Source organism: Bubalus bubalis, chromosome 6 (assembly GCF_019923935.1).
Source record: "Bubalus bubalis isolate 160015118507 breed Murrah chromosome 6, NDDB_SH_1, whole genome shotgun sequence".
Classification (NCBI taxonomy): domain Eukaryota; kingdom Metazoa; phylum Chordata; class Mammalia; order Artiodactyla; family Bovidae; genus Bubalus; species Bubalus bubalis.
Window position 1 is genome coordinate 97652570 of NC_059162.1, and position 26669 is coordinate 97679238.

Below are 26669 nucleotides of genomic sequence, written 5' to 3' on the forward strand. Positions count from 1 at the left end.
GGCCTCACTCCAAGCACTCCACTTGCCTTTTCCTCAGGGATGGGAGCTGTGCAGAGGCTGACAGCGACGATGACGATGGCAGTGAGCCCACAGAGGAGGAGTGCAAAGTAGAGGTAGTGGAACTCCTTGAGCACGGCTGGCCTGCGGTCCTCCTCCCCACAGGCTGGGGCTGGGTAGCAGAACTCCAGGATCATGCGTAGAAGCCCCACCACCAGGCCAAACAGGAGGCCCCAGAAGGCTCCCTGCAGAGAGAGGGCACACCAGGGGTGGGATCCAGGGGGGAGAGTCTCAGAAGCTAAAAGCCATAGGTTGTCACAGTGTGTGCAAGCCTGCCTGAGTGAGTTCCCCATGAATACTGCTACTGCTGCTAAGTCACTTCAGTCATGTCCGACTCTGTGCGACCCCACAGACGGCAGCCCACCAGGCTCCCCTGTCCCTGGGATTCTCCAGGCAAGAACACTGGAGTGGGTTGCCATTTCCTTCTCCAATGCATGAAAGTGAAAAGTGAAAGTAAAGTCACTCAGTAGTGTCCAACTCCTAGCAACCCCATGGACTGCAGCCTACCAGGCTCCTCCATCCATGGGATTTGCCAGGCAAGAGTACTGGAGTGGGGTGCCATTGCCTTCTCCCATGAATGCTGAGGTGCTGTCTTATCCTAAAGCGGGCAGAGTGATATACTGGAAAGGACAGGGGCTCCAGAACCAGACAGGCCAGGCTCCACGGTGGAACAATGACCAAAGCAGTGACTCGACCTCACTCACGAGCAGCGATAAGCAAATTACTAAGTACTAAGGATAGATGTTTAATGTTCAACTAGAATGGAATCTTTGTAATCAGTGGGGAAAACCAGGATCTTCCTCCCCAAATTCCTGTCATAATAAATCAGAATTAGAGCACTTCCTTTTTTAAAGAAAAGCTCAATTTCATATCTTCTCTGTAGCACTGTTGGACCCTAACCTACACCTGTTTCCCAGGTATAAGGGTTAGAAGGCTTTTATTTGCAAAATATGAGATGCTGGCCCAGTTTCAAAAATTCTGGAATGAATAGAAACCTCCAGAACTCAACAGAGTCCCAGTGTGCATGCTGGTTATCAGCAGGGGGCCTTGAGCTCTGCAAACAGTAGACCCAGCAGAGGTCTGGCTTAGCTACCCCACTGAGGGTGGGGTGGGGAGGGGGGGTGGGCTCTGTGGTCTCCTTCCTGATGACCCTGGGAAGGTTCATCACATGGTCCTGTGCAGTCATGTCTGCAACGTTTCTTACCTCCCCCAAGGTACAGCCAATGGATTTGGGGCTCTCTTTTCCAGGCTATCCCAGGGAGTGACCAAGGTCACCCTCCTGGTACCTCCCAGGACCTGTTAGATTTCAGTGCAGCTCCATGAATGGCACACGTGCACCCCTGTAAGCTCACATTTGTTTCATCATCCTCTTTGCTGTAAATTTGCTGACATTTAGAACCTTACAGTGTTAGAGAAGGCAATGGCACCCCACTCCAGTACTCTTGACTGGAAAATCCCATGGACAGAGGAGCCTGGTAGACTGCAGTCCATGGGGTCGCTAGGAGTCAGACACGACTGAGCGACTTCACTTTGACTTTTCACTTTCATGCATTGGAGGAGGAAATGGCAACCCACTCCAGTGTCCTTGCCTGGAGAATCCCATGGACAGAGGAGCCTGGTGGGCTGCTGTCTATGGGGTCGCACAGAGTCGGACACGACTGAAGCAACTTAGCAGCAGCAGCAGCAGTGTTAGAGATCTTCCTGTCCCCATGAGCTTTTACACACACTGACCCTTCTGTCTGGAACACTCTTTCCTCTCCCATTAATCCTTCAGATCTCAGCTCAGATGTCACTTTGTGACCCCCCTCCCAGGCGTCCCATAGGTTAGGTGCTCCTGCTTTTTGCTCCCCTAACAGCCGTCCTATTTGTGTATATGTTTTTATTGCTCAGTTGTGTCCAACTCCTTGTGGCCCCATGGACTATAGCCTGCCAGGCTCCGTTGTTCATGGAATTGTCCAGGCAAGAATACTGAAGCAGGTTGCCATTTCCTACTTCACAGAATCTTCCTGACCCAGGGACTGAATCCGCATCTCTTTCATCTCCTGCACTGGCAGGCAGATTCCTTACTGCTCGCACCACCTGGGAAGCCATCCGACTTTGCTGTTATCACATGTTGAATTATCTCTCCTCCCTCTGGCCCAGTGGTGGCAGACGTGAACTTTGTACACCATTGCATCCCCAGAGCCTCCATAATGGGAGTGATGTTTGTTGAGGGAATGAATAAATCTCGACCTGTCGATGTGGATGGGGAGTTGGAAGCCTGGAAAGGGCAGTCAGATTATGGACCGAGTAGCTCTCCTGACCCTCTGACGTTCTGGGAGAGACAGGTGTGCTCTGTACTCACAGGCTCTGTGACCCTCTTGCAGAAGATGGCCAGCAGGAAGAGGGCAGTGATGGGCGGGGCCAGGTAGCTGGTGACAGACTGGATGTAGTCGAAGAGCTGCCCGCTGTTGGAGCTTTGGATGATGGGGATCCAGAGGATGCTGATGAGGACCAGGACCACCACAAACACTCTGCGGGAGAGCACAGGGCGCTGTGAGAAGTGCTCAGGGCAGCACAGCAGGGGGGTGAGTGGGAACCAGGAAGGGAGAAAGGAGAGGAACACGTGGCCACTGAATCAGAGACGGATAGAAGGCCAGGATCACAGATGCAAAGATTACAGAAATTTATATTCGTAAAATCCCAGAACATTAGAATTATAAAACCCAAATAAAACTCTAGAATTTAAAAATTAGATCCCTTGAAGGGGATGTGTGGACCACCTGCTTTCAGGAAGAAATCCATACCTTTCCCCTTTACCATACACCTCAGTAAAGGGCCTCTGTTGAAAAACTGTTCTTGGGTGTGTTGGGTGCAATAGTGAATATTGCCAGGAGATGGCGCCCAATCCCCACTGATTGCTGTAAAACTTGGCAGGTGGGCAGAGAGAAAAGGATTCTGGCCTCTCCTCACCTTTCCCTCCCATTCTCTCTCTTTCTGGCCCCAATAGAGCAGCAGCTACCTAATGGCCTTCCTCCATTCACTCCCCTCTCATCCTCCACCCATTTGTACAAGTCTGTCCTGCACTCAGATCCTTCAATGGTCAGCCCCTGGGCGTAGAGCTGGGGGTGCACAGATGAGTGGGCATTAGGGGTCCCTTGGGCAGCCGTGGGCAAGAGGCCTCGTGATGGAAGAAACAGTGAGGGCAAAGGTAAGGAGAGGGACAAGAGTAAGTTATCTAAACTCAAGTACCATCTACCAGAAGGGAGAAGGAACATTCAGAAACTTGAGTTATAGAACCTTAAATTATGAAGCAAAGATTTCGGAAAGGTCCTCTTAACTTTATGTAAACTATAAATCCCCAACCTAGGGAGAAAAAGTAAAAATAGCCACCAAGTTATGTCTTGAAAACCTTAAAATGAATACCTATGAGATAAGGTTCAAAATTTTCAGCTGAGTGTTTAAAGCTCTGCATCCTTTGGAGACAAACTTTCTATGAACATCTCCATCCACCCATGCCCCTCACTGCATCACCTGTGTTTCTGCCTTTCTCTTAAACTGTGTGCACCCTCGGGGCAGGACCATATAAATCACCCCTGCATCCCCAGCAGAAAAGTATGATGCAGGATGCCTGCTGAGAGTGAGTCTTTCTGGTATCCTGGGGTGACAGCCAGAGCTGGTCTGGGGGACACTGGGGGTGAGCTGCTTGCTAACTCCTTCCCATCAATACAGTTCATCTTTCATTGATTAAATGCTTTGTCAGCTGCTCTCATTTACCCTCTTGATCAGTTCCAAGATAAAGTTGAACAGGCAGGCAGGGAAGAGACTTTTTTTCTCCTTATCTGGAGGGAGATAAATGGTCCAGAGTTGGGGAAGAACTTACCCATGTCAGAGAGAAAGGTGGCCCTAGGACCCAGGTGCTCTGGCTGCCGGGGCAGCGTCTAGACCCAGCCACATCTCCTTGGGGTAACCTGGGGCAGGGGGCAGGGGGGAAAGACATCTGTCTACAGGGAGAGGACCCAGGAAGGATGGGCCTGCGCACCTGCCCACCACCATCAGCTCCTGTTCTGTCGCATTCCTGCGGAAGCGCTGCCACACGTCAATGGCGAACAGGGTGCTGCTGCTGTTGAAGATGGAGGTGAGTGAGCTCATGAGGGCAGCCATGATCACCGCAATCATCAGGCCCCGCAGACCTGGGGAGAGACGAGGTGTCTGTGGACCACTGACCCGTGAAAGCCGATCTGCCAGGAGCTATAGAGGCTACCAGCGTCCAGCAGAGTCAGGAGCTCAGAGGAGGAGAAGGGATGGCAGAGGTATTGAATGAGGTGCCCTTCCAGGAACCCAGGAAACTCATAGAACTAGAGGCTGGTCCCAGCCACCCTCTGCCTCTGCCTTCCTCTGCGGCCATGGCCAAGTTATCTCCCCTCCCTGGGCCTCAGTTTCCTCATCTGCACGTTAAAGGATGTGGGACCAGGTGGCCTTTAAAGTTCTCTTCAGCTTGGCCATCTCAATCTGGGTTTTAAACCTGTAGACACTTGGTTAGTGGACCCTGGTTGGGAGAAGGGTTATGATTAATTATTGAGTTTTTTTCAGTGTTTTGTACCTTTATCATGGACACTATGGTGCCAGGCTAAAGTCCCAGCCTGCACAGCAGAAAGTTCTGAGCTTTTTAAAATTTTTATTTTATTTATTTTAATTTGTAATGCAAACTTTAAAGGTTAGTTCCCATTTACAGTTACTAAAAAATATTGGTCATATTCCCTGTGTTGTACACTGCATCTTTGAGCCTCTTATACCCAGTAATTTGCATCTTTCAGTTCCCCACCCCAGGGTCCCCCGTTCTCAGGAACCACTAGTTCCTTATCTGTATCTATGAATCTGCTTCTTTTTTGTTATATTCACTAGTTTGTTTTTTTAGATTCCACATACAAGTGATAATATACCACATCTGTCTTTCTCTCTCTGACTTATTTCGCTTAGTATAATGCCCTCTGAGGTCATCCATGGTGCTATAAATAGCAAAACTTTGTTCTTTCTTACGGCTGAGTAGTATTCCATTTATGTGTCTGTGTGTGTGTGCATACCATCTTTATCCATTCATTTGTTGATGGACATTTAGTTTACTTCCTTACCCTGGCAATTATAACTCGTGCTACTATGAACAATGGAGTGCATGTATCTTTTAGAATTAGTATTTGGGTTTTTGGCGTATACGCCCAGGAGTGGAACTGCGGGGTCTGACGGTCGTTCTCCTTTTAGTTTTTTGAGAAAACTCCTTACTGTTTCCCACGGTCAGAAGCCATGGGTTTGTTTCCTGATTTTGCAAGTACCTAGCTGTGTGATCTTTGGACCAGCCCTGATCCTTTCTGGGCCTGTTTTACACTTGTAACAAGGGAGGGTGGGGCCTGCTGATATCTGGTCTATATGATTCTTATGAGGAAGCATCTAGAAACATGACTCTCTGGCCAGATCCACCTTAGTCCTCCTTCCCCTCAGTCCGAATATTTAACCACTCCCTGCATGCCTCCCTAGAAGGCTCAAGGGGTCCCGAATCTAGGACAGCGTCTCCTCTGGGGCCCCTGCTTCTTCTGTTGGTTAATGATAAATTCTGGTCTCTAAGCGGACACCTCCAAGTTATCCCGGGCCTCTTCCTCTACCTCCTTCCCACCTCTCTCATCCGGTCCCTCTGCATCTGCTCCATCATAGCTGGGCCTCCACCCACCTCCACTATTTGTTACATTCATTTCACCTCCACTGTTTCTACTGGAGGGAGGGAATAACTCGACTTTCTTCCATAAATCTGCCTTTTTTTCTGTGTCCCCAGTCTCAATATTACTATAAACTCAAGACCTACGAGCCCTCTTTGGATCTCTCTGTATTTCTTGTCTCTGAAATGCGATTGGTCATCGAGTCTTGCCAATTCTTTCTCACAAATATAAACTAAACCCTTTCTGTCTATCCCTAAAGCCACTGACCCCAGCCAAGCCACCATCACAACCTGGACCACTGGAAATCCCTTAGTAATCATCTCCCTGCCTCCCTCTAAGCTGAACCCTCCATGTAGAGTGATCCTTCTAAAGCATACATCTGATCATAAGTATGTGTGTGTTAGTCACTCAGTCGTGTCCAACTCTCTGTGACCCAAAGGACTCCTCTGTCCATGGAATTCTCCAGACAAGAATACTGGAGTGGGTTGCCGTTTCCTTCTCCAGGGGATCTTCCCAACCCAGGGATCAAACCCAGGTCTCCTGCATTGCAGGCAGGAGCTACTAGGAGCTACTAGCTACTATCTGAGCTACTAGGGAAGCCCCTAATCATGCATGCTGGCCTGAAACCCCCGTGACCCTCCACTGCCCTCAGAGTAAAGGCCATGCTACACAGTGGGGCATGGCCACCATGTCCTCCCTGCAAAGGTGATCTTCATTCCTGCTGCATCTGAGTCCGCACTGGCAATTTTCAGTTCAGACTTCACGCTCTCTCGCAACCCTGGGCCTTTGCACATGCAGCCCTCCTCCCCAGAATGACATTTCCCACACCCCTCCCCCTTTGTCTGCCTAAGATATCCCCTGGGACTAAGCTCTATTTCCTCTCCTCTGGAAAACCTTCCTTCACATTCCCCAAAGTGGGTCAGGTGCCTTCATATGGGTCCCTCATCCCCACTGTGTCTCATGCTGGTCACATTGCATTGTGCCTCTACCCTGGAGACTGCACAGGGTCCTGCCTTTTATCCCTGCCTCTCTCCCTGCCAGGGCACAGAGCAGCACCTCAGAGATGCTGTGAAAAAGTGTGTGTGTGTGTGTGTGTGTGTGTGTATTAGGAAGTGGGTGCGGAGGTAAATGTTCCCATTTTCTCTTCCCATCCATGTGCATCCTTAATGCAATCAATCTATTCTGGATAGTGGGTTCTGGATTTTGCTGGAAAGCTGGTATGAGGCATGCTGCAAGGGAGATGGACTTACCCACGGGCATGAGAGCCATGACCAGCTTGGGGTAGGCAATGTTAGAACATCCCACACGGGCCCCGCAGATCGCTTGGCAGACGTTGGGGTCCACGCAGCCTACCTCATCTGCAGAAGTGATGGTAGTTAGACCCAAATTATCCCATGCCTTCTCGGGTTGGCTCAATATGTGCTTTCTGACCCTATAGAAAAAATGTTCACTGGTGACTCTGGCAGGAACCAGCATCTAGAGGGTCCAAGAATAGGCTGATATTGGGTCTTATGGTTTATTGGTATCTGGTAAATTTCTCAACCACATACCACCCTGCAAAGCCTGATAGACTCCTTTAGATTTTAGGCCTTTTATTTTAACAAATAGTAAACATCATTACAAGGCACCATGAGTGCCTCAGTTTGTCTTTCCCTTATAAAGAGAAAGATGGACTTTAAAATGACATTCAGATACAAGTTTCTTCTACTAAAATACATACTGTTATGTCAGACCCACAAAGCCTAACATATTTACTATGTGTTCTTAATAGAAACAGTGTGTGTGGTCCCTGCTCTGGCCCAGTATTGCCCAGAGGGGGACTGGCTCTTACCTGGGTACAGGGCCCGGCTGATCATGCCGGGCATGACGATGAAGAACATGGGCAGGATCTTCAGGTAGCCCCCCAGAATGGAGCCGCCCTTGGCATGGGACAGACTCTTGGCGGAGAGAGATCTCTGCACAATGACCTGGAAAGGCAGCAGGGCAGGTGTGCCGCCTGGGCTGGGCTCGGGCTCCACTCAGCCTTGGTGAGCCCTGGCATGGCCGCTGACTGTGCCCCACACCCATCCCCCCGAGCCAGTCCCAGCCCTCTGTGCATTGGCACATGCGGTTTGCCCACAGGAGCCCTCCCAGCTGGTGGCGAGCTGGCCCAGCTTGGCAAGGGCATCACCTGGTCAGAGCACCAGCACCAGGTGGCCAGCACCGTGAGCCCAAAGATGAGGCCTGGCCAGGGGAGGTCCCCGCGCACAGGGTCCCGGAACATGTGGAAGGCGTCGGGCCGGGGGAGGTGACAGGTGGTGTTGGGGACGGTGACGTTAGGGAGGGCCTGACTGTACCGCTCCTCCAGGCCTGGGTACCAGCCCACCTCCTGAAAGCCTGCAGGGAGAGACCTCAGTGAACGAAACAGCCCTGGGGCCCCACTGGGCTTGTCACCTACCCCCACACCCAGATCCCGGTCCTGTGTGGGATCCCTGAGCTTGGAACTCATATGGGACTTGGGGATGAGAGACGGAAGTGGGGCTCAGGCTCAAGAGCCCTGGTTTGGTGTAGAGAGAATCCTGTTCTTTGGGAGCCATGCCTGAAGTGGGGAATGGCTCTGCGCTCTGCAGACCATGGAGGTGACATCCAGAGCCAGATCAGAGAGGAGTTTAGAGGGGCAGGGATGTACTCAGGCCTCTTCCTTACCCAGAAACATGAGGACAAGGGCTCCCCCGACCATGATCACGGTCTGCAGAGTGTCTGTGTAGATCACGGCCGTGAGGCCCCCTGGGGACCCAAGGAGAGGGCTCATCAGTACCAGCAGGGCCTTCCTCTCAGGGCGCCCGCCCTGTGCTCGGCCATACTGGGGAGACCAGAGAACACGGGGAGCCCTCAGCCAGGGGACTCTGGCCTCTGTCTTCCCCGCCGCTCATGTTCCTCCAGTCCGCCTGGCAGGTGAGGTTGGTCATGGTCGGGCCCTCAGGTCCTGCTCTTTCTGTCCTCCAGCTGTGCTTTTGTGAAATACCAAGTCCTGTCCTTGGCTGCACTATTAGCTCCCCCAGGAGGCCTCCCTTCCTTCCTCCCCACCCCAGCACCCATTTAAACTCCCCCACACCTTAACCAGCAGAAAGTCTGCCTGAGCCCACATCTTGGGCATTCAGGCCTGCGTGAGGGGCTCTGGAGGAGACAGGAGAAGGCAGGCTTGTGGCTGTTGTCTGGAGCAGCCTGTGGTGACTCTGGCCTGGGTGACAGTCCCCCATTCGTCACCCAGGTCCCTGCTGTCCATCTTTCTCTGTGTCACCTAGTGTCTCTCCTTCCCTGGCTCTCTCGGGCTGGCTTTGCTTCCTTCTGTTTCTTCCCTTTCTGACTCCCCTTTTCTCTGATGCACTGTGCCTTTCCATCTTTTCCTCTGACTCTGCATCTTTGCCTGCCTCTCTCTTTCCCCCTCAGACTTCTCTTTCTCACTCTCCCGGTCAGTTTTCACTCTGTCCCTCCCTGGACCTCTGTGCCCCTGCTGTCCGGAGCTTCCCATTCCACCTCTCCGTGTCTCTGTTCCCGGCACCTGCACCCGACGTGACCTCCCCTTGGCCATACCTGTGATGGTGTAGACGGCCGTCACCACCAGCAGGGTCACTGTGGAGAGGTAAAGGTTCCAGCCCAAGGCCATCTGGATGAACAGGGCTCCAGAGAAGATGTCAGTCTGCAGGGACAGGGACCCAGGAGTCCGGATCACCCGAGGCCCTCTGTGTGGCCACTGGGCAATGTCTCCTTCCTGCTCAGTGATGCCAGGTGCTGTCGGCCCTCAGAGCACAATGAGGATGAGCCCTAAGTGATGTGCTCTGGAGGATGGGCTTGGCCTGTGGACCCTGAGGAGCCAGGGGGATTCAGCACAGAGGAGCACACAGTTCTGAGCCTGAGAGCCCTGTGATCCAGCTGCACTCCCAGGGGCGTGTGCTGGCGGTGAGAGGATGGAGTAGCACGCTGAGGAAATGAGGCAGGAGTGGGGGTCAGGAGGAAGAGGCCCCTGGGGGAGAGGGTGGGAACCCAGAGGGCCTTCAACTGCTCCCTGAAAGAGCACCAGCCCACTCGGACCTGATGTGGGCCCCAGGTGACCTGACAGAGCAGGAGCCGCAGATGACGCAGATCCTGGATACCCACGTGCTGGGCTTTATTGGAGGACTTGGGGTCACAGACTTGGCCTGAGCTGATTTAGGGTTGCTTACAAGCATTGGTGGAAAAGAGGCTATAGTTTTTCCAGCCCTGAACTCAGGGCATGCTTCCTGGTCCCTTTCGCTGAGTGTTTTGTGATCCATGACGGGCTACAACATGACAGAGCCGCAGGAGGCCTGGAATGGGCCATGGGACCCAAACATTAGTTCCAGCCCCAGAGCTAGTGTTCTGTGTGGACCTTTGCAAATCATTTGACCTGAGTTTGTCTTCCAAGTTTGCATCAATAGAGGAGGAATGCGTCCTTTTTAATGGTAACATTCTCAGTGCTGAATGAAGACTAATTTAATGGGAAGATAAGCGAGTGAATGAACTTGAAATTGTGAGTTCTTTGGATAGAGGGACTGTTATTCACTCAACAAACATTTATCGTCCATCTCTAATTACCCTGCTGTTAGTGGGGGTGGACAGGGAGCATGTGATGAAGGGGTGTGAATTCATCCTCCATTTCTATTATCCTTCCTCTATCCATCTAGCCATCCATCCATCCATCTATTCATTTATCCATCCATCTATCCAGCTATCAATTTATCCATCCGTACATACATATAGCAGCAACATGCTGTGCCCTCTACTAAGCATTTTCAGAGCAACATGATATGGCCACATGGGAACGGTACTCACTGAAATCTTGGTGAAGATGTAGAGGATGAGAGAAAGGACAGACATGTACACCTGGATCCTCTGGCCCCCGAATCGCTTCTTCAGGTACTGCGGCATTGTGACCACACCGGCAGCGATGTACACGGGGACGAAGATCCAGCCAAGGGCAAGAAGCAGCCAGGTTGCCTGGGAGAATGGGGAGAAAAAGGGATCCATGTTCTTAATGCAGATGGAGGAGGGGTGGTCCATGCAGAGGAGAGCCCTGGGCGGGGAAGTAAGGGACCGGAGGCCTGATTTCAGTCCTGTGTGACCTCTGATGAGGTCCATCAGGACTTGGTTTCCTTATCTATAAAATGGGTTCTCCATTTACCATGCAGCCTCCCCAGGCACCTTTGAGGTTTCTCTCAGCACTAAGGTCAGGGACAGGGTAGGGTGGAGTGGGCTAAGACCCCTCTATCCCTGAGAATCTTCCAGCCAGCTTCCTTACATTCCACTCAAAGCCACCCACAGCAAGACCTCCAGCAGCCCCTGTCCCAGCCAGGCCGATGAACAAGCCGCTGCCCACGTTGCTGGACATCAGAGATGCTCCGATCTGCAAGGCACAAGTGGGGTCGAGGGTCAGGGGTCAGTTTTCATCTGAATCAATTTGGAGTCAGGACTATGAGCTTCAGTATCTGGGATGGAGGCAGAGAAAGCAGAACCTGAACTCATAAATGTGAGATCAGAGGGAGGAGAGGAAACTGGGGAGCAATGAGGAGGCTGAACAGAACAGACACATACTAGGCACTTACTGTATGTTGAGCACTGTGCTGGGCATTTTATATGCACTAATACACTTAATCTCCAAAAGTATTTGGAGGGATGGTACTAATCTTTCCACTTTACAGAGGAAGGAGTTAATGTTTGGAGACATGAAGTCACCACCTCCAGGACACCCAGAGATTTGGGAGGCAAAGTGGGAAAGAAGAAAAGACATGGAAAGGAAGGTCCATTAGGGAGCATGAAGCTCTGCTCTGGGGCCATGGGTCTAAGGGCCTCTGGAGAGAAGAAGGCTAAAGGGAGGAGGAGAGTCCCCCATGAGAGGGATGGGGGAGGCCCTCTGCCACACCTTTCCTGCAGACTCCAGGGGAGGAGCCACGGGGGCTAAGCACAGGATGGGCCAGCCTCTGAGTTAATTTTTCTCCTGGAGGCAGCCAGCTACTCCGAGGCCATGCTGTTAGACAGATAATGATGACAGTCATAGCGGTCCGTACACAACAGCATTGCCAAGTGCCAGGTTCTGTTCTAAATATAGCAACTCACTGACTCCTCATGACAACCCCAGGAGGAAGGTTCTGTTATCATCCCCATTGTTCTCAGGGAGACTGAGGCAAAGGTAAATAACTAGCTCAAGTTCCAGAACTAATCAGCGACAGAACGAGGATTTCGACCCTGGCCATCTGCTCCAGTAACCACTGCTTGACGGGTGCTAGGCAGTTAGTAAGCGTTCGTTAGTGTTAGCATTTATTATTAGACAGGATCATTATTGGTAAGAGGAGGGGCTGCGGGCTGGAGGGGAAGAGCCAGTCTTGGACCCTCTGTCACCTTAATAAAATCGTGGCGCTGGGCAGCAGGAAGTACTGAGCCATTCAGAGAAGAAGCAGCCATGCAAAGGCACAGAGATAATGACCCGTCTGACCTAGCTGAGGACTCTGAGCCACCCTGCCGCCTGCGCATACTCCCTCCCTTTGTCTGGTGGTCCTGGGATGCTGCGGCTGGGCTGGACCCCTGGCCAGAGCACAGAGCACTGGGCCTTCCACTTTGGAGGAAGAGGCTCCCCAGGCTGCTCTCAGGGCAGCGAGGTGCCTTCACCTCCACCCTGCCCAGGGCTCCTAACTCGTCACTCAAGGAGACACCCACAAGGTCATCAGGAGATGGCCCCTCTGAAACAACGATGCTGCTGCTCCCTCTGCTTTTAACTCCCAGCCACACTGCTCTCAGGACACACGAGGGTAACCAGGCACCTCTCAGGACTGGCTGAGTAGGGAAGCAGGCAAGTTGTTGGACAATCATCATAGACACCAGAAACACACATTCCAGTGGGGCAGAGGGGCCGAGAGTCCTCATCCGTGGCTGGTTCCGCCCCAACTCAGACTGAAGCTGCTCTCACTGCAGGTGGCTCAGCTCCAGCCCTGTCCCCCGAGGAGGGCGCCCCACATCCTCTTTCCTGAGGTGCACATTCCCAGGCCTGGCTCCACCTCCATCTTTGGGAAACCCCGTCCTGCTCCAAACCCTTAACTTTCCTCACACCCCAGAGCTCTGTTCTCTGCAGGACTGAACATCCAGGCCAGTCCCTGCTCACTCTCCTGATGGACCAGAGGAGATGTGCCGGTCCTCTTCTGTCCTTCTCACAGACTCACTTCCAGGGCTGCAGTTTAGGGCTGGTGGTGGGGGCACAAGCTGAGCAGAACGGCCTCCAAGGGGCTCTCATTATTCTGGTGAGGGGGTGCTGGCAGCGCCAGTGGCCCTGCCCCGTTCCTGTGAGCTGCCAGGCCCACAGCCCCCACATCCCTGGGGATTCTGTCATACTCCTGCCTGCACCTCTCCTTGTCCCAGACACCAAACCTTCCAGAGAGCCCTGTGGACCTCCTGGGTTCCTCCGCTCTTTGGGTGGGGAGGCTGGTGAGAATCAAGACAGGAGTATGAGTATGTGGGTGTGTGTGTCCATGCACACACGTGCCATGCGTCAGGCATGCCCGGGCATGTGCCCAGCTTTGGTGACCCCAGGGTGGACTTCTGCACTGTCAGTTTTGAGGCAGGGCTCACTTCCCTCCTTATTTCAGGAAGAGGAAGCTAGCCTGAAGGACCAAGGGAGCAAGTGGGGAGGCCTGCTGGGAGGGCCTGGGCTTCACAAAGGCCTCAGGGTGGTGGAATTTTACCGCTAGGATTTCCTTCCCTGAACTGCAGTATTTATGTGTCACTTTCCCAAGAAAATCTTTCCTAAGCCCACTTCCACTGTCCGGAGGATAGAGGCTTCCTCCACGCACTCAAAGGCCCCATGCTCCCCTCCGGCTGAGCAACCAACAAGTTTTTTACGAGTCTGTCCTCCTGGTTCAGCTCTGAGCCCCTCTAGAATGGGAACACTCTGGGTAGACTCTGTAGGTCCAGCGTCCTGCCTGGGACCCACACTCAGGAGGCGCCCAGTGGACATGGGTCCCAGCTGTGCATTTGCAACATCTCTCAGGTTGCTAGGTGTCTCTGGACCTGAGAGAAGGAGTCCAGAGCCAGGAAACCCCTCGGAGGCTGTAGCCTTGGTCCAGGTTGGAGAAGATGAGGTAGGACTGAGAGGTGGAGGAAGGAGAAGGAGGAAGGTGAACTCACTGGCCACCAGCTCATGGACCTCCCCGCCAGGAAGTAGCCGCCGATGGTCCCTCGACTTGCACGAATGGATGACTGGAAAGGAAACGGCAAGAGTGAGGAAATCCCGAGTCTCCCCAGGCTCTGCCCTCTGCCCCAGATTCCCTGCCCTTTGGTTGCTGGCACTGTGGGGACATGGGGTGCGAACCGAGGCTGGAGGTTTCACCATCTTTAAGCTATGGGGCTTTGGTGGGGTCAGCTGCTCTCTCTGGGCCCCCCTGTTCATCACCTCACCCACCAGGACTGGTGCGAAGAACAAAGGAGCTAATGGGGTGGGGGTGCTGGGTTGGAGGTGGGGTGGGGTATGTGAAATGCCCTACTGAATGCATGGCACTGTGCATGTGCCCAGATTATTGGCATGTCCTTTTGTGTCCTATCCTGCCCTCCACCCCATCCAAATATTCCTTCAGGAAGTGAGTTGGGATCTCATCCTCAGGCTACCATGGTGGGACCACCCTGCTCCCTCCACCCAGCCAGACTCCCATCCTGGGGGCTGGGAGGACACAAAGCACTTAGTCCCAGACAGAGGCAGGGCTCTGCCAGGGGTGAGAATGGGGGGTGGGCAGGGTCTCCTGCCACTGCCTCAAGTCAGATCACATCCCTGAGGCCCACCCAGGACCCTGGAGCAAACCCTGTCCTGCACGGGGAGGGGGGCAGTGGCTGCCTTTTTGAAGAATTACTCTGAGGACTGAAAAGGAGTGAGGAATGAAAAAACTTTCTCTCAGAATGCAGAAAGTGAGACAGGGTAGAGGGTAGAGGGGATAAACTTAAAGCCATTATTAAGATGCGAGAGTTGGACTATAAAGAAGGCTAAGTGCCGAAGAGTTGATACTTTTGAACTGTGGCCCTGGAGAAGACTCTTGGGAGTCCCTTGGATTACAAGGAGATCAAACCAGTCAATCCTAAAGGAAATCAACCCTGAATGTTCATTGGAAGAACTGATGCTGAAACTCCAATACTTTGGCCACCTGATGGGAAGAGGCAACCCATTAGAAAAGACCCTGATGCTGTGGAGGATTGAAGGCAGGAAGAGAAGGGGATGACAGAGGATGAGATGATTAGATAGCATCACTGACTCAACAGACTGAGTTCGAGCAAACTCCAGGAGATAGTTAAGGATAGGGAAGCCTGCCATACTGAAGTCCATGGCGTCACAAAGAGTCAGACATGACTTAGTGACGAAACAAATTAAGATGCTGAAGACAGTAAATATCTGGTTGGGTCTACATACATCAGAAATGCCTGAAGGACTGGAAGAATGAAGGGAAATTGAAAGAAGCATCTCTTCCCCTGAGAGAAAGACATATATTACTCAGTAGAGCAGGACTGCTGTGCAGGGTCTGAGGCTTGTCAAGCCTTTGCTTGGACTTTCTGTGCCAGTCCTGGTCCTCGGGAAGGATAGATGAACCCGAAGAATTTACACTACAGATGAGGAAACTGGGGTCCCCAGATGGGAAGCAGTTTATCCAAAGTCATGAAGGAGAGGAGCTGGTGCTTCTCATGACAGCAGTCTCCTGGGAGCCAGCGAGCCCGTTTGCCCCGTTCTTCCTCACACACCTCGGGAAGCAGGGACTGCTTGTCCCACTTTACAGATGAGGAGACTGAGGCCCAGAGAGGGTTCTTGGCCTTGCCACAGCCTTGTAAGTGACCAGCTGGGACTCAGATCCCTCTCTGCCACACAGCAGAGTCTAAAGGTGCTGGCATTTCCCTCGACTGCTGCGGAGACAATAGGGGTCATTTATTGCTGCAGGCTGTGTGTTGGGCACTGTACCAGATCCTTAAATGTGTCATGTTCCTAAAGCAAGTAGTCCTTTTTATTCTCATTGTCTGGGTGAGAAAACTAAGGCTCTGTAGTATAGTCCCGGGACCACGCTGCCCTAACTGTTAGAGTTGGCATCTGAACTCAGGGCTCCACGGCCTCCAAGCCTGGCCGCCATACATGGCACCGAGGCTCCAGTGAAAGCTGGAGACCAGAACCCATTGGGAGCCACCTGGCTCCCTTCCCATGAGCACACTTGCCCCAGCTCCTTTAGAAAGCTCAGCTCAATGCCAAGATGCTGCCCAGTGGAGGGTGTGGTAGGGTCAGGAGTCAAGCACTCACAGAGTTGGGGATCCTGGCATGAGGAAGATGGCAGGAATGGGACTCAGGGAGCCAAGGGTGCATGGGGTCAAAGGCATCAGATGCACAGAGACAGGGAGTCCAGAGATTGGGGTTCAGGCCTGGCCTGCCTCGGGCTCACTGTATGCGCTCAGACAAGTCACAGCCCTCTCTGGGCCTCAGTTGCCCATCTCTAAATGGAGGGGTTGAGAGGGTGATCCCCTCTTAAAGTCCTTCTACAGTGGTCCCTGTGCTTCCCAGACATGCCTGCCTTCTGCCCACCCCTGCCCCCAGCTCTACGATCGGCTGCAGATGAGAGCCTGTCTCTGCCTCCCCTGCCAAACTCCAGCCTCCAGGCTACTCACCCAGACCCCTACTCCGATGACGAAGACAAAGTAGACGACCAGGACGGCAATATCGTAGGCGTGCAGGCTGCCTCTGGGCCCCGGTGCTGAGCGTGGAACTGTCGCAGTGCTGACCCCACTTCCTGAAGTGCCAGGCCCCATTGCTGCCAGCTCCGTGCTCATCTGCTAGTCAGTCACAACCAGACTGGACTTTGAGGTGCTCCTGGCTTCATTCCTTTCCTGTAATGATTAAACAGGCCCGAGCGCCATTGGCCGCTGAGCCATCCCTGAGCCCCACTGGCACATAAAGTCCTGATACTCCCGCCCCTTTCCCCTAACTGCCAGCCCCAAGCCTCTCCCTTTCCCTGCAAACACACGCACACACAAACGTGCACACACACGCACCTGCACACATACACTCCCACCCCTGAGAGGAGCAGGAGTAGGAGGAAGAACAGGAGGCAAAGAGCAGGGTCCTGGTGACCTGGACTGGGCAGGGGGTGGAAGGGAGACTTCAGAATCAAGATGCTCAAGGTCATGCTTATGTGGAGAGGGAACTGAGGCCCAAGAAGTGAAAGGGACCCCGGAAGTAAAGGTGAAGCTGGGCCTGGAGTTGGGGTATCTTAATGGTCAGATCCATGCACAGGGAGAAGGGGGGTCTGCTGTGACCCTTGCAAAGGGTCCACCATGTCACGTGCTCCTACCTCCAACATACCCAGGTGTCATTTTCCTTTTTTCAGGACATGAGAAACAGGCCTGGGCAGAGACATGGTTTCCTCCAAGCTACAGAGCAAGGCTACAATTCACACCTGCTGCATCTACACTCCTGCCCTGTGCTGTGACAAAGGAGTGCTCCTGGAAAGGACAGAGGGCCCCCCCCCCCAGGTCCAGGGAGAGATGCAGATGCCCTGAGACATGGAGTCAGGAGATGGGGGTTCAGGCCAGGCCTGAGACCTGTGCAGCCTGCTTTTAGGTTCCCACTGCACGTCTCCAACAGCAGGCTGACCGTGGGCAGGTTTCTCAGTGACTCTAAGCCTGTGTCCTCCTCAGTGAAGCCTCACATTGCAACTGAGTTTGGGATGCACTCCTGAGGGCCTCTGCAAACCCTGATTGATTGCCCGCTTTTGGGTGGGGTGGGGGCCACATCAAGAAACAAACATGAACCACCAAGGGGCCCAGGCACCAGGCACACAGGTGTGCCCATACTGCCCCCTGAAAGTTGCTGAATTGGGGACGTTTCAGTCTTGGGAGCATCTGCTCTGCATTCGGCTGTACACTCAGGGGCCAGGGGGCCAGGCCAGGGGAGCAGGGGGCCCTGTTCACTGCCATCCACACCCAACCCAGCACCCTATGAGGATTCTAGGCCTGGGTGTAGAGGGCCAGGCCCTCTTCCCTCCCCTTTTGGAGAAAGGGAAGTGAAACATAGCTCCTGGGACACCCCTCTTCCTAGCTCCTTGGACCCCTGGCTCAGAACATCAGGCATAGGCCATGCTGAGCTCAGGGACAGGGCCACTGCACTGGGAGAGAGGCTGGAGTAGACTCAGCTTGGGAGCAGCTCAGGGGTCCAGCAAACTCCCTGCTCATATTTAAAAACAAAGAAGAATTCTCTGGGCCCCATGTTTTCTGGGGGTGAGTGTAGAGGCTACGAGGCTGGCCACATGGTTGAGTGTTAATCAGGGAGAGAGAGAGATGTCTGAGCTCAGGCTCCTCAACCACAGTGAGAAATCCAGACTGATCACTCCAGAGAAAAGAAGAGGAGTATAGTGGGGAGATGACCTGAGTGTGCACTTTCTCCTATGCCCACCACCCAAGGGACCCACCCTGGCCTTCTGGGTTCTGCTGCTCATGCACTGGCCCCCCAGCCACCCCTCACAGATGCCTGAGGCTGAGCTGCAACCCATTGGACATTTTTGTTGTTGTTCAGTCGCCAGATTGTGTCCGACTCGTGCAACCCCATGGACTACAGCATGCCAGGCTTCCCTGCCCTTCAGTATCTCCCGGAGTCCCTAACCCCAAACAAATTGGTTTGGGCTGGCTTCAGCCACTCCTGTGAACTATCTGTTAGGTCATCAGGCAACTTGGAGATTCAGAGCCTAGAGAGTGTGGAGGGTGGGCAAAAGGGGCTGTGTGTGGGGGCGCAAAAGGCTATGAAACCACCAGAATATCTATCATAGAGCCTCTGCTCAAACCCCAAGCCTTTGCCGTATCATTGAGTCCTAAGGCCCCAACTCAGGCCTGGCAGTTGTGCTTTGGCATTTATGTTCCTGCTCACAGCCTGTTGGAAACAACAATTTAGCAGGAGAGAAGCTGCCCGAGGCAGGCAGGGCGGCACAGGAATAGCTGGGAGAATTGCTACTTATGGCCAGACAGTGCACTAGTCATCATTAAAACCAGGCAAAGCAGAAAGGATGCCACAAAGTGCAGGCCAAACTGGGGCAAACAGACCTGGAAAATAGGGCAAACCCACCCTCAACCAAGGCACTATTGGATGGCAGCTGAGGATTCAAATGCCTGTTGATGACCTGTCCTTCACTATCTCTTAGAATTAGCTCAGATTCATGTCCATTGAGTCAGTGATGCTATCTAACAATCTCATCCTCTGCCACTCCTTTCTCCTTTTGCCTTCAATCTTTCTCAGCAGCAGGGTCTTTTCTAATGAGTTGTCTCTTCACACCAGGTGGCCAAAAGATTGGAGCTTCAGCATCAGTCCTTCCAATGAATATTCAGGACTGATTTCCTTTAGGATTGACTGATTTGATCTCCTTACAGTCCAAGGGACTCTCAAGAGTCTTCTCCAATACTGCAATTCAAAAGCATCAGTTCTTAAGCACTAAGCCTTCTTTATGGTCCACCTCTCATCCATACATGACTACCAGAGAAGCCATGGTTTTGACTATATGGACCTTTATTGGCAAAGTGATGTCTCTGTGTTTTAACATGCTGTCTAGGTTTGTCATAGCTTTTCTTCCAAGGAGCAAGCGTCTTTTAATTTCATGGCTGCAGTCACCATCTGCAGTGATTTTGGAGCCCAAGAAATTAAAACTTGTCACTGCTTCTGTGTTTCTCCGTCCTACTTGCCATGAAATGATGGGACTGGGTGCCATAATCTTGGTTTTTTGAATGTTGAGTTTTAAGCCAGCTTTTTCACACTTCTCTCTCATCCTCATCAAAAGAGTCTTTAGTTCCCTTTCACTTTCTGCCATTAGAGTGGTGTCATCTGGATATCAGAGGTTGCTGCTATTTCTCCTGACAGTCTTGATTCCAGTTTGTGATTCATCCAACCTGGCATTTCGCATAATATACTCTGCATGTAAGTTAAATAACTAGGATGACTGTATACAGTCTTGTCGTACTCCTTTCCCAATTTGGAACCTGTCAGTTGCTCCACATCTGGTTCTAACTATTGCTTCCTGGCCTGCAAACAGGTTTCTCAGGAGGCAGGTAAGGTGGTCTGGTATTCCCATGAGGAGACTTTACAAATAGCTGAGAAAAGAAGTGCAAGGCAAGCGAGAAAGGGAAAGATACACCCAACTTAATGCTGAATTACTGAGAACAGCAAGGAGAGATAAGAAGGCCTTCTTCAAAGAACAATGCAAAGAAATAGAGGAAAACAATAAGGTAGGAAAAACTATAGAGATCTCGTTGAGAAACCTGGAGATTATCAAGGAAACATTTCATGTTAGAATGGTCACGATAAAAGCCAGAAACAGTAAGGACCTAACAGAATCAGAAGAGATTAAGAAGAGGTGGCAAAAATACACAGAAGAACTATATAAAAAAGGTTTTAATGACCTGGATAACCACAATGGTGCGGTCACTCACTTAGAGCCAGACGTCTGGAGTACAAAGTCAAGTGGGGCTTAGGAAGCATTACTACCAACAAAGCTAGTGGAAGTGATGGAATTCCAGTTGAGTTAATTAAAATCCTGGAAGATGATGCTGTTAAAGTGTTGCACTCAATATGTCAGCAGATTTGTAAAACTCAACACTGGCCACAGGCCTGGAAAAGGTCAGTTTTCATTCCAATCTCAAAGAATGGCAATACTAAAGAATATTCAGACTTTCATACAATTACACTCATTTCACATGCCAGTAAGGTCATGCTCAAAATCCTCCAAGATAGTTTTCACAGTATGTGAACCAAGAACTTCCAGATGTACATGCTGGGTTTAGCAAAGGCAGAGGAACCAGAGATGAAGCTGCCAAGGTCTGTTGGATCATAGAAAAAGCAAGGAAATTCCAGAAAAACATCTACTTCTGCTTCATTGGCTACGCTAAAGCCTTGTGGATCACAAAAAGGCTCTGTAAGAGTATATAAAGTATTTTGTGACTATTTCTCTGGGTGTATCTTTGCTATATTTTCCCAAAAGAAAGGGAGAAAGGTGTTGGGGGTTGCTTCCCCATTGCCCCAAGATTTTGAGTAGAGGGGTTTTGGCAGGGAAACTTGGAGAGCTTGGTGCATGTCCCTGCAGCTGGGGTCACTGCAGTCTGCCTCAGCCTGACGCGTGAAGAAGGCAGGAGCTGTGGCTGCCCGGCTGCTTACACATAGGGTGGACAGGAGTTATCAGTGTGGGATTGACCTGTACCCTGGGGCTGGGCAAAGAGTGCATGTTTTCCTCCTGTGTATGCGTGTGTACTAGGTATGGATCACATGCATGAAAAAGACAGCACGGGGACCCTCCGAGACCCTGTCCAATGGACCACCTGGAAAGGGCCTGGGGCTTAAGCTGGAAGAGTTGGGCAGTGAAGCTCCGGATTCCTGGAAGCCATGGGAGAATGGATTAGGGATGTGGTGTGGAGGCAGGGAGCCCTGGGGAGGCTCTTCCAACTGAGCAAACCCCAATGGACCATGGGAGCACCCACAAGGAAGAGTCAGACTAAAACTTGTTAGGTCATGAGCTGAGCCACAGCCTTTAAATCAAAACCTTCCTGCCCCGATTTCTCCTCTTTGGCACTGCAGGTCCTGGGGAGCAGCAGGATGAGGGGAGTGAGAAAAAAGCAAGTCAACAGTAGTCTGTCTTCCCATGGCAGGCCAGCCTGCAGCCAGCTCAACTGAGGGCAGGAACTGCAGGGAGAAGCCTTAATTTCAAGTGAAGAAAGGAGTGTGGAATAGGATATGGTGCTGGGTGTTATCATTTCTGAATCATATCTGTGCTGTCAGAGTTAGTGACAGTGGGGTGTTGTCATGGTTTAAATGTAACCAGGACACTCACAGAACAGCCTGTGTTTTGGGGGGTGAAGGGGGAACTACACCCCACTGAACAGGCTGCTCACATGAGTTGCTTGAGACACTTGCTTTCCGATTCTCACTCCCTGCATCCTGTTCAGCCCATGTGGTGCTGTTGTTTAGTCGCTAAGTCATGTCCCAGTCTTTTGCAACCCCATGAACTGTAGCCCACTAGGCTTATCTGTCTGTGGGATTTTCCAGGCAAGAATACTGGAACAGGCTGCCAGTTCCTTCTCCAGGGGATCTTCCTGGCCCAGGGATCAAACCTGCGTCTCCTGCACTGGCAGGTGGATTCTTTACCACTGATTCACCAGGGAAGCCCCATGTGTAACTCACAGTAAATGGAAGATCAGTCCCCTTACTGATGCCACCTGCAGCCTGGGTGTCCCTTAGCCTTCAGGATGTGCCCTCATGGAAGATTCTGGAGCCCAAAGTTCTGCTTGGACTCTGGGTCAGCTATTCCTACTAGCCTCATGAACTTGTTCTCTGAGGTCACTACCCAAAATTTCAATCCAGTGGGACAACTCACCTCTCCTGTCTCCCTGTCCCCATGTGCTTGGGTTTGCCCGGCTCCTTCCCAACCTTCTGCTCCTCTGCTCGCCTCCAGCATCCACAGGGCCCATGGTGAGCAAACATACTGCTATCCTCAAGCTCGTCACTGCTACCCACCATCCTCTGTCACAGTGACCATTTTGTCCCACAGCACCTTCATCCTTGGTCATCTGCTCATGTGGAAGCTCTTCCTTCTCCCGAGCCCCTGGAGCTGGGGTCAGAACTCAGCGTGTGCTTCCTCATTCCCACACTGCCCACGTGCCACTCCCAACAGGGCCGTGCCGACCAGGTCTCGGTCTGTTCTGTGTCCTCCATCATCATCGTTTCTTGGAAGTCCTCTCTGACTCCCAGTTTGGGGGAGTCCACAGTCCCAGCCTGCAGCCCTGTTTATCTCCCTGAAGGTACTTGTCAATTTAGAGTGTGTCTCTCTTAGATGTGGAGCCTGGTATCTCATTCACATTTGTGTTCCCAGTGATGGGCAGGATCAATGCACTGAGAGTGGAAACTGTGTCTAACATATGGTGTTGGAGCGAGGAGGTGGGCCGGGGGCAGGAGCAGGGGAAGGGCCTCCAGGCAGAGGGACCAGCAGGCACCGAAGAGTGAACAGCAGTGATGCTTTCAGGGGAGGGCTTGCAGTGTGCCTGGCGCAGGGTCTGCAGGGAGACTGGCGGATGCCAGAGGAGACATGGTGTTGAGACTGGCAGTTTAGAGAACCCCTCTGGGGCCAGCATGGGGGTGGATGGGGCTGAGGAAGCTGGCACAGAGGTTCAGGCAGAGAAGGGCACCTAGTTGAAAGGATGGAGAGCACAGGGTTTCGGCTGTTCTTACTGAGCCGGAAGCATGCAGACCTTTGTGGCTTCCTCTCCCCTGGGGTCCCTGCCCTACCTGTGATGCCAAGGTCCAGAATCATCCATGTCAGTGTCCCCAGCCCTTGGCAGACCTTCCACTCAGCTCCCAGAACCTGCAAATACTTATCCCTGACATGGAGCTCTGGGTAAGAAGCAGCCCTGGGTTTGTTCAAATCCTAAAGGGACTGACTAACCAGCGACACCTTTGACTGAGGAAGTGAAGCTCTAAAGGTGAGATCCTGAGCTTGAGAATGAAATGCTGATGCAGAGAGGGCTTTCAGGGCCCAGAGCCCAGTCCACACTGTGAAAGCTGAGTTTTCCATGTGGAAGGAAACCCCCTTTCATACTGCTGCCTGGACATTCCTGTCTTTTGGGGGTGCTCCCAGGCCCAGGAAGAAACCAGGGCACATGGTGTTATTCTTCTGGCTGGCACCGCCCTGGCTGCTGGCAAATTCTTCCTGAAAAACCACTCTCAGCAGCCAACCTTCCTGCTGAGAACTTCCTCTTCCAGAACAACAGGAGGTAAGGACTAATATCTACCAGCATGTGGCAGAAGATTTGTGTAGCTCACAACCCCAGTACAATCACAATTTTGTATTAACTGAATGAGCTGGTTTTCTCATCACTGTTTTACAGGTGAGAGGCTGAGGTTCACTGGTGACATCCTGTAACTGTGGCTTGTTTGGGTTCTGAATTCAGGCCTGACTGACTCTAAAAGCTGGGCTGCCTCACACAACCCTTTTTGTCCTAGTCCTATGTCTACAGGGAGAGAGATGGAGGTTTATCCCTTCTCAGGGTGGGTAGGAAACTGCTTCATTTTTTCCCTTCCTGTAGGGGCTCTGAGAGAGGACAGGAGCCCCCCTGGGTCTGGATCCTGATTCCAGAGACCTGTCAGCCCCCTTCCTGCCACCCTAGCCCCCAGCCACCCTTCTTCCCCTGGCCACCTCTGCCCCCTTCCTGCCAGTGTCCTAGCCCTCAGCCCACGTGGTCTGGTGATGCTATTGTTTTTTCACATGCTCTTCTAAATTCAAATCCAATTGCAATTCCATTTAACTGATCCCAGTTACTCACTGAGCACATTCTGGGCCACGCCCTCTGTCAGGGCTGTCCCATCACACAACTCCAGGGGGCACCATTCCCAAGAATGCAATGTCAGTGGTACCTGGGGCAGTGGCTGTGCTCTGTATTGGGCAGAGAGAGGAGAGCAGGCCTGATCCTGGAGGAGGGGCTGTGATGGAGGAGAAAATTATGCCATCTGTGCAGCAGGGGAGGCACTAACCTCTTCACGGGGCCTCCCGCTCCAGCCACCAAAGGGCCAAGTCACTGGACTGTGCCCAGGTCCAGATCACACCTGCTCCCAGGTCCCAGGTAGGATGGGGGCTCATGTGGACAGATCGGAGGCTTAATTCCAAGAAGAAAGGATTGCCATCTGTATAGGGGGCTAAGATTGAGAAAGATGATAACAGAGACCCAGGGATGGAGAAAGGAGAGGAAAGAAAAAGAAGGAAGTAAAAACACTCATCACTAAATGATCCCTGTCAGACCCCTACCTGCACAGCGCAGCCTGGAACCTCCAGAGCTCAGTGTCTCGGCCTCAGCTCTGGGCAGAAGCTGCCAAGTCTGATGTGACTCTGACCTGGCTTCTGACAACTCAAATCTAGGATGTAGACCAGCCTGGCTCCTCCCTGTGGTGATGAAATCTCACTCCAGCCCACTGGGCCCAAGGTTCTGAGGGACAGTGCCTGTCCTTACTTCCTGATGTTGAACTTGAGAAAGAGATCTTGTCCTGGACTTGGGGCTCTTCTGCCCCCAGGGTCAGATCTGAAGCCTACAGCTCAGAGTCAGCTGCTGTGGCTGCCATTGTCCCCACATGCCTGGTAAACAGGTTTCTTAAGAGGAGAGGTGGGGCTGACACTTGGCAACTGGGGCTTTGTCTGGAGCATGGAAGAAGGGCTTGGCGTGGGGCCACAGCCCATGCACAGGCGTGACCAGCACATGCTTGTGTTCCCTGAGCTCCCAGGGGGAGTCCCACATCCCTGAAGTAGCGGAGCCAAGACTTGGAGTCAGAGTATGAGTCCTGGTTCTGCTGCTCACTAGCTTACCTGTGACAGAAGAATCATTTAACCCACCAAGGCCAAGATTTTGCATCTGCAAAGTGAGGCAATAATATGTACCTCTTAAAGAGTTAGGATTATTACATGAGATAATGCGTATGCAGTGAGATGTTGAAATGGGATAGTTTCTGTCTCAGTTTTGGCTGAGGTCCAATGGATGAGGACAATATAGTAGGGGCCGAGTATCCTCCCTGGAATTCTAAAAGTGAGTCAGGACACCCGGGGAGTCATGCCATGGAGACCATGGCAACAGCTAAGCTCAGGGCACCTGCTGCCCTAGCCACAGCCACTCCCTTGGCACTGAACACTCACCCTGAGGTCTCACTTGCCCTGGCGCTCTTGGCCCGTGACTGAGCCCAGATGACTGGCCTTTTACTTCAGGAGGTGTGGCTCAAATAATGACATTTTTGGCTGGAGAGCACTCCATGGGCCAGCTGAAATTTTGTTTGAACTGAGCTAGAATCCCATGGCAATTGCTTTGCAAAAAGTTGTTAAAGTGACCTGGTGACCCTTCCCGCTTCCCTTCGGCAAGGGGTGGAGGCGGCCTCTTTCACCCTCTAGTGAAAATGAGAGAGAAGAGTTTCGGAGGGTCTGTGCAGAACTGTATATGTGTCCAAGGTGGTCTAGGCTCAGGGCATCGAGAAAGGAGGAGAGACACCAGCAGGATAGGCCAGGGTCTGGAGCGCTAAAGCTGGACAGCTCCCACTGTCAGGAGACTGCAGAGGATTCCTGCTCGGGCACACGGGACTAGGGTGGGTGGTCAAGGCCTTGGCTGCATAGCCCTTGCCCTTCCTGCTCCTCCAGGGGATTTGCTGACTGACAGATCATTGCCTTCCTCCCCTCCTCTCCTCAGACTGCTCTTTGCTGCCTTTCTAGTGGCCAGGTTGGGGCCATGCACTCCCCATCAGAGCACTGCCCACTCTGGGCTTTTCCTGGCTGTGTCCCCAGCTAGGTTGACAACAGCTCTGATGGGCCGCTGTGAGCTCAGACCCTGAACAGCCTGGGGGCTCCCCAAGGACTCAGTGAAAGGACCACAAGCAAGTTAGAGTCCTTGCTCAGAGAACTCCAGTCACTATCCAAGGTCAGGAGGAAAGCGAGTGGTAGAGCAAGGCTTGAGCACAGTATCCCAACATCTAAGCTGGACTTCCTCCTGCACTGGAGTCTGAGAGACTCGCCAGCCCATTCCCACTGCCCAGTCCCCAGCCAGGCCCCACGCCTGCCAGACTGGACCAGGCCCCTCACCTGGAGTTTATTCTGCAGCTAGAAGCCTAATCGCCTGTGATGAGCTGTCAGCGTCATGTGCCAACAACTGGAGAGAAGGAGTCTCACCGAGGGAGAGATTTGCCCCTTGTAAGGCATCACCAACTCAATGGACATGAATCTGAGCAGACATCAGGAGACAGTTAAATGACGGGGAAGCCTGTCATGCTGTAGTCCATGGGGTTGCAAGGAGTCAGATACAACTCAGCGACTGAACAACAACGAGAAGGCGTGTGATGCTTGCTCTGTTAGACTCCATAGTGTGAAGCTTAGACTC

At 52.4% G+C, this 26669-nt stretch overlaps 1 protein-coding gene across 3 annotated transcripts in view; it reads right to left on the minus strand.

Annotated features, from left to right (window-relative positions):
- SLC5A9 (solute carrier family 5 member 9) overlaps nucleotides 1-24652 on the minus strand; it is a 38450-nt gene extending 13798 nt beyond the window's left edge. For 2 of the 3 annotated variants that reach the window (XM_044945036.2, XM_006053634.4), the window contains exons 1-13: nucleotides 24569-24652; nucleotides 16413-16631; nucleotides 13914-13985; nucleotides 11041-11145; nucleotides 10575-10739; nucleotides 9318-9423; nucleotides 8430-8510; nucleotides 7915-8120; nucleotides 7576-7711; nucleotides 6995-7102; nucleotides 4079-4229; nucleotides 2402-2570; nucleotides 27-242 (exon numbers count right to left, since the gene is read on the minus strand). In XM_044945036.2, the coding sequence (XP_044800971.1) occupies nucleotides 27-242; nucleotides 2402-2570; nucleotides 4079-4229; nucleotides 6995-7102; nucleotides 7576-7711; nucleotides 7915-8120; nucleotides 8430-8510; nucleotides 9318-9423; nucleotides 10575-10739; nucleotides 11041-11145; nucleotides 13914-13985; nucleotides 16413-16574 (1677 nt within the window). In that variant the 5' untranslated portion in view covers nucleotides 16575-16631; nucleotides 24569-24652. The remainder of the gene's footprint in view (nucleotides 1-26; nucleotides 243-2401; nucleotides 2571-4078; nucleotides 4230-6994; nucleotides 7103-7575; nucleotides 7712-7914; nucleotides 8121-8429; nucleotides 8511-9317; nucleotides 9424-10574; nucleotides 10740-11040; nucleotides 11146-13913; nucleotides 13986-16412; nucleotides 16632-24568) is intronic. The other variant, XM_044945035.2, reaches the window with a different exon arrangement.
- Nucleotides 24653-26669: the final 2017 nt, after the last annotated feature.